General features: G+C 34.9%; 1 protein-coding gene across 1 annotated transcript; it reads left to right on the forward strand.

Annotated features, from left to right (window-relative positions):
• Positions 1-7,079: 7,079 nt before the first annotated feature.
• LOC109340530 lies at positions 7,080-7,484 on the forward strand. The gene has a single exon (XM_019578240.1). It carries the CDS (start codon positions 7,080-7,082, stop codon positions 7,482-7,484), a length of 405 nt encoding a protein of 134 aa, XP_019433785.1.
• Positions 7,485-8,139: the final 655 nt, after the last annotated feature.

Consider the following 8,139-nt stretch of genomic DNA (forward strand, 5'->3'; position numbering starts at 1 on the left):
ATATTCATTTCTTTTTCTTAACTCTTTATTTAAACGGTTGCGATGTGTCGCTTCTGTTCTTTAAAACAATTAAAATACACTCTTTAAATAATTTTCTATTTTAAAGTATGTGCTCTAGATTCCTATTGCGCTTATTGGTGCTTTAATACTTTAGTTATTGATTAGTTTTTTTTATATTTAAATATAATATCTTATTAACTATTTTATAGCATTATTTATTAAAAATAATATTATAATATTATTTTACATATTTAATATACTATTTTATTCAAATGAATAATATATTGTATTTATCTATAAAAATGAATAATACAATAACTTTAAAGTTGTGGATCCCATAAGACAAGATAAAGAAATACAAAGGAAACACTTATTAATATAAAAATGTTAAATGCTCTTAAGTATATAAAAAATAACATATAATCTATCCAAGTAGTTCTTCCAACACATCAAATAGTATCAACATGTAAGAAGTATAGGGGGCTAAAGGAAAGAAGTTTTCATCTAAATGTTTTGACAATTATTTTCCACTCATTAATTATTTACTGATGTTGTTTTCCTCTATATTCCAAAGATTTATTATTGTGTGGCACCTAAGAATCAACTCTTAGGTTAAGACTCTCTTAACATGATGGATGTGAATTCCTAAAAAAGTTAATACGTAGGACACAAAAAATATCAGCAACTTTTATGTGCTCAGCCATGTTGCCTACTTCAATTTTCTAAAGAATTCCACGATGAGTACAATCAAACACACGCAGATGCGTGTCGCTCGCAAAAAGTGAAATACTTCATCTTATTCAGACCTACATCAATTTATGAGTGACGTTTGACGTTAATACAATAACTCGGGTACGGGATATATATGTCATTTTTGATACGTCACTTCTATTCAATTTAATATATCAAAATATAAATAATAATACCAATAATTTCCTTATTCAATAATAAGTAACGATTTAAAAAATAAAAAAATATCAACATATTCTTAATTAATTCATAAAATATATAAAACATAAAATAAAAAACAATCATACTATGGATGAAGGAAGGGTCATAAATATTTATTTTTTTAACACATCGTTTGAAAAGTCGTGATGTGTCGTTGGTATTCTTTAAAATAATTAAAACACACTCGAATGTTTAAATATTTTTATGCAAAACTATGTGTTCTTTATTTTCCTATTGTACCTATGAATATGTAGGAGGAAGATCAGCATTTGTCACACATATAAGTAAAAAATAAGTTATTTAATTTTAATATATAATTTTTAATCAAAGAAATTAATGGTGCAACTAGTCCAAGCTAGTAGCACAGGCTCTGTTTGAATATGAATGGACATGATGCAAATAAATTTCTCGATTCGAAAAAGATGCCTGAGCTTATAACTCTTGTTTAATGACCATATTACTTAATATGAGAGTAAAAGAGTGTTTTCCATATTTTGACCCAAAAAACATAATGTTGACTCCAAATTATTTGGTACAGATCTAAATTGCAATCTACTACTCCCCAAGGCATGTAATCAATTATCCATCCAAAATCCAGCCATAAAACACTTATATTAATAACAAAGTCATATAGCATCATTTATTATGTATTGGTGCTTTAATAATATAGGTTTTATATATTTTAATGTTATATAATAATAATATTATTTATTAAAATTAATATTATTATATTATTTATTAGAAATAAAATTACAATATTATTTTACATATTTAATATTTTCTTTTACTCAAATGATTATTATTGTTGTATTTATCTATTAAAAAGGAACAATACAATGGTTTTAAAGTTGTGGATCCCATTAGACAGGACGAGCAAACATAAGAAACACAAATCAATATAAAAAGTTAAATGCTCTTAAGGATATAATAATAACATATAATGTATTCAAGTTGTTCCCAAAAAGCATCAACATGTATAGAAGTATATAAGGGGCTAAAGCAAAGAAGTTTCAATCTAAATATTTTAACAATTATTTTACACTCATTACTTATTTACTGGTGTTATTTCATCTATATTCCTAAGATTTATAACCATGATGTACCTAAGACTCAACTATAAGGTTAACACTCTTAACACGAAGGATGTGAATTCCTAAAAAAGTTAATAAGTATAAGACATAAAAAATGAAATTATTGTTTTTTCTAAGTTTCCTTTACACTTTATACTATAAGGAGTTCTAGAAATATCTTGAAAATTTATATTTTTTTTATTAAAATGGAATTATTTTACAATCAAATTTTTACATTCTAAATTTTTTTACTATCATATAAAAAATTTCATAATCAATGTTTAGACAAATATTCAAACATTGTAGTGAGGTTATCTATCCAAATGCGAACATTAATTTCTCCATAATTTAGTGTTGCATTTATTCACTAATTTTTGCGGTGATTTGGAACTGTTGTGGTTTTCAAGTCTGTGTTAAAGGGATGGTACAAAAGAATTGCATTAAATATTTTATGTTTGGCAGCGTTTTTCAATCGTCACTAAAGTGTTAAAAAAAACTTCTTTTTTTTATGTTTAGGGGACAATTTGTTTGTGTCGATATAGATAATGTTTGATATTGCTAAGTCATCAATTACTTAAATTCGTTCAGATAATCTTTTATACTTGCCCATACTGCTTTTATTATTTTCTTTAAACTACGGCAAATTTTTATTTCTGGAGTCATTAATGATTGATTTTTACATAGTTAACTTGAATAAAGATGGGACATCTTATTTTGTCATGCTATGGTAAGATTGTTACTTCTGTAAGTGAATTTCAAGTTTAATGGATAATGTAATGGACATTAAGAAGCTGGGTAAATAATATTTAATATTATAAAAATACATGGATATTGGTTATGTTTGGGAAAGCTCCTAAATAACTTATAAGTTAGTCAACAAAATTATATAATTAGAAATTAAGTTAATTGATTGTGCAGACAAAAAAAAATTATAAATTCAAAAAATTCATATTTCATAAGTCAGTTGGAGGTTACTATTTCATAAGTCACTTGGATGTGACTTATCACTTATAATGCAGAACCTTATTTTAATTTACTTGTACGATTTTTGAAAGAGGGAAAAAAAAGTTCCATCTTTCATGGAGCTTTGCTAGGATTAGCCTCCAACTTTCTTGGATCTAACTAAAACTCACCATGACTTCATCCTTTCCTCTCATCCCTTGACCCTTCTTAGGAGACCTAGCAGATTCGATCAATACAACAAAATAAACCTCTAATGCTCCACGTTCTTTCACACAACAATCTTTTCTTCAAGCTCTAAAAGGCTCTTGTGTTGTCTCCATCTCCCAACTACTTCTACCATGTGTTAAGGGAGATGCCATAGCTATTAAGATACCAGAGGTAGAGTATCAAGCTAGTTTACAAAGATGCAAAAACCATTTACATGGTAGAATCATCCTATCAAAAGGAGACCACCCAATAAAGTTCACCGACCTCAAGGCCATACTCTCCTTTCTCTGGACAATGGCTGAGAAATGGAATATGATCTCGCTGGGAAGAGGCTTCTATGATTTCTCCTTCTCGTTAGTAGAGGACATGAGAAAGGTGTGTGCAATAGGCTCTTGGAACCTCAAGCCATAGATTCTTCGCCTCTCCTTATGGACCCCTAATTTCAACCCCTCCCTGTAGAAAGTCACTCATTCTCAATGTTGGATTAAAATCCTAGGCCTCTCTCAAGAATATTGGAGCCCTACAATCATCTTTTCAATAGTAGGGGGATAGGCACACCTATCTCCCTGGATGAGGCCACAAACAATAGATCATTTGGTCACTATGCAAGAGTGCTAGTGGATATCAATATGAAAAATACACTTCCTGATCAAATATTGGTGGAGAGGGAGGGATTTGCTTTCTTTGTATCTATTGAATATGAAAGCTTGCCGGAGTTTTGTGTGAGTTGTCTCTCAATTGCCCATCTATCCTCAAATTGTAGAAGATCACACAGAAAGGACTCTTTTGAGGAAGCTCCAAGGAAAGTAACTCGGAAAGAAAAAGTAACAAAGAGGCCTCCCCCCTCTATGGAAGAAAAAGGAAATGAATTAACTATTGACTTAGAGATTGAACATGATATCAATCTTGAAGGGTTGGAGAGAGTTGGCCTAACACTTGACAAGGAGGACATCTCTATTTATTCCTCTAAAGAGTAAGGAGTGGAAAATGAGGTGGCAGATAAAGGGGAGGACATACCAGAATCTTCAGTGGCAAGGGTAAACCAAGAATCCCCTCAACCCCCTTGTGGTAATTATATTGGGCAAGACATCCAGGAAATGATAAATCCCTCTACTGCAAGAGATATAAGGCTTATAGGGAGACTTTGGGCAGATGATAAAGGGGAGGATGGTGAGGAAATGGTGGAAGAATCCTTCACTGAGGTTCTCACAAAATCTCACAAGAAGAAATTAAGGAAAAGGAATAGCACCGAAAAAGTGCATAATACCCGCAAGGGTGGCTATTCAAACACTTCTCAACGAGAGTTATTTATTGGAACTGTAGGGGCTTTGGAAACCTTAAAACAAGATTATTTCTCAAGACTTTATGTCTGGACAATAAACTTGACTTGGTCTTTTTATTTGAGCCCTTGATATCTTCTGAGGATATTAGCCTTCTGTATTGGTCTGGCATGAACCTCAAGCTCTTTGTGATGAATGATAGAAATCTTCATATGCCTAATATTTGGGGAGTATGTAGAACTGACCTCCTTCCAGTTGTGATAGCCAATTCTAGGCAGCAAATCTCCATCTCCTTAACTAATCATGATATCACTTGCTTCCTTTGTGCTATGTATGCACACACTCATTACATTCATAGAAGACTGCTTTGGTCTGAGATTAGATCCATCATGATTGCCAGTCCTGGTCTTTGGTGTTGCATTGGGGACTTTAATGTGGTGCTTGGAGCTAATGAGTATAGAGGGTCTGTTGTTCCTCCTAGATTGCCTTATGAGGAGTTTAAGTCTTTCTCTGATGACTCTAGCCTCCTCCATCTCTTGACTAGAGGTTCTCAATTCACATGGTCCAATAAAAGGAGAGGTGATGTCCTTACTGAGAAAATGTTGGATAGGTGCCTTTATAATGCAGATTGGCTCACCTCTTGGAATGAAATTTTCTGTTGCACCTTGATTAGAATATCATCTGACCACCATCCTATTCTCCTCAGTTTCTCCTCCTCCTCAGTTACCAGACTTTCTCCTTTTAGATTTCACATTATGTTGCTTCAACACTTGGACTGCAAAAGAGTGGTTGCTGAGGTTTGGAAGACTGACATATGAGGTTGTCCTATGTTCATCATCTCTCAGAAGCTCAAAGTACTTAAAAGGAAACTCAGAGATTGGAATATCAATGTTTTTGGTGAGTTGCATCTCAGGGTTAAAAATTCACTTACCTCTGTGGAAGCTATCCAAAATTGCATAAACAATCCTGCTCCTGATGAGGACCTTTTGGACCAGGAAGCTATTGCTCAAAAGGATCCGCTTCCAGCTTTAGCTGTTGAAGAAGCCTTTTGGAAGGAAAAATCTAGAATGAATTAGCATGCTAATGGTGATAGGAACACCAATTTTTTCCATAGAATGGCCAAGATTAGGCAAAACATTAAAGCCCTCACCATACTCAAGGAAGGGGAGCACATTATTACAAACCAAGCTGATATTGCAACTCATGTTTTGGAGTATTTCACTGACTTATATGCTTCTTCTAATAGCACTGTCACTAATGACCTAATTGGTTCTGTTATCCCCTCTTTGGTGAGTGAGGAAGATAATTTCTTACTCACTAAGCATCCCTCTAATGATGAGATCAGATTTGCTATTTTTAGCATGAATGGTGATGGTGCCCCGGGTCCTGATGGTTTTGGTGGCTGCTTCTACCAAGCTTTCTGGGACATTGCTGGTCCTGATGTTTGTCAATCTGTGGCTCAATTTTTCTCCAAAAATTGGCTTCTTCCCAACCTTAATTCTAAAACAGTTGCCCTCATCCCCAAGCATCCTGAAGCTGGTAGAATTGAGGACTTTAGACCAATTGCTCTAGCTAACTTCCAATTTAAAGTCATCACTAAGGTTCTAGCTGACAGACTTCCTGAAGTTGCTCCTAAGATCTTATCTCCTCAACAAAGAGGGTTCATCAAGGATAGACATATCCATGAATGCATCTAAATTGCTTCTGAGGCCATTAACCTACTTGATCACAAAGAGTTTGGGGGGAATTTGGAAATTCAGTTGGATATCAGGAAGGCTTTTGATACTCTTGACCGGAGTTTCTTGCTTGATACTCTTACTGCTTTTGGTTTTAACATCAAACTCACTAACTGGGTCAAGATCATCCTTCATTCAACCAAGTTATCAATAGATGTCAATGGGCAATCTGTTGGGTTCTTTAGTTGCAGAAGGGGAGTTAGGCAAGGTGATCCATTGTCCCCTTTGCTCTTTTGCTTAGTAGAGGATGTCCTTAGTAGAGGCATATCCAAGCTAATTTTGGAGGGTAAGCTTTGTCCTATCTCTGGTCCTTCTAATCTCTTCACTGCAAGCCATGTGTTGTATGATGATGACATCCTCATCTTCTGTAAAGGAATCAAGAGGAATCTCCTGGCTCTTAAGAAATTGGTCACTACTTATGCCCAAGCACCGGGGTAACACATCAGCCTTAGCAAATGCAGGTTCTACTCTACTAGTGACTCTCCCAGAAGAATTTATGCTTTGTCCTCCACTCTTGGTTTCTCTCCGGGTAGACTGCCTTTTAACTATCTTCGTGTTCCTTTTTTTAAAGGAAAACCAAGGAAGGTTCACCTCCAAGCTATTTCTGATAAGATCATCCTCAAATTAGCATCCTGGAAAGGTTCTTTGTTGTCTCTCATGGGAAGAGTTGAACTGGTCAAGTCTATAATTCTAAGTAGGCTCGCCTACAGTTTTCACATATACTCTTGGCCTTCTACCTTGATCAAGTACTTAGACAAATGTATTAGGAATTTCATATGGGCCGGTGACACAACCATCAGGAAATTTTCACTGTTGCTTGGCACAAGGTTTGCTCTCCAATAAATTATGGTGGCTTAAGATCGATCAAAGCAATGAATCAGGCTGTTTTGGTTAAGCTTGCCTGGGAAATGTGCTCATCTAACCAAGAATGGTCTATCTTATATAGACATAGATTTGGTAGTTGTAACTCTCCTACTCAAAGATATTTCAAATCTTCAATAGGGCCTGGCATTAAGAGTAATTGGCACACTGCTATGTCTAATTCAATTTGGTTGGTTGGAGAGGGCAAAAGTATCAACTTCTGGCTGGACAATTGGCTTGGAACTATTCTTGTGGATTCCATAAATATCCCTGATGAGGTTCATCCTTCTCTCTTAGCCAAGGTGGCTGACTTCACTCATCATTATAAGTGGACAATTCCTAAGTTGATTCATGATTTGTTCCCTCAGATAGCCTCAAACATAACAATCATCTTCATTACAAACAAGAAAGACTAGCTTGTATGGCAGGGCACTATGGATGGCTCTCTCACTCTTAAAGCTGCTTATAATTGCATCAGGCCTAATGAGAATCACCTGGCTTGGTGTAGGACTATTTGGTCTGATGCAATCCCCCCATCCCAATCCTTCACTATTTGGAGGTTATTTCATAGGAGGATGCCTTGGGATGATAATCTCCAAATGAGGGGGTGCTTTCTGGTCTTAATGTGTAACCTCTACAGGGTTAGCAGTGAGACTTCAGATGATTTGTTCCTTTTGTGTCCTTTTGCTGTTGCCCTTTGGCAATGGATTGGTAGCATATTTCATATCCAAATAGACACTTCCTCCTTAACTGCGATTTTGTCCATATGTAGTCTCCGATGGAGTCCTCAAATTAAGGATGTTCTTACAGCTGCAATTGTCCACACTGTGAACACTGTTTGGTATTGTAGGAATTATTGTAGATTTCAGGATAATTGGACTTCCATGGCCATGGAAAAATCAAGAATCAAAATGGCAATCTCTTTGTTAGGAAACCTTTCTAAGTTGTGTGCAAATGGTTCTGAGCAGGATTTCACTATTCTAAGGAACTTAAATGTTTCTCCGCATTATAATTGTGCCCCTGTGATCACTGAGGTGTTGTGGTATAACCCTTTGCCAGGATGGATTAAAG

This window comes from Lupinus angustifolius, unplaced genomic scaffold (genome assembly GCF_001865875.1).
Source record: "Lupinus angustifolius cultivar Tanjil unplaced genomic scaffold, LupAngTanjil_v1.0 Scaffold_184_35, whole genome shotgun sequence".
Classification (NCBI taxonomy): domain Eukaryota; kingdom Viridiplantae; phylum Streptophyta; class Magnoliopsida; order Fabales; family Fabaceae; genus Lupinus; species Lupinus angustifolius.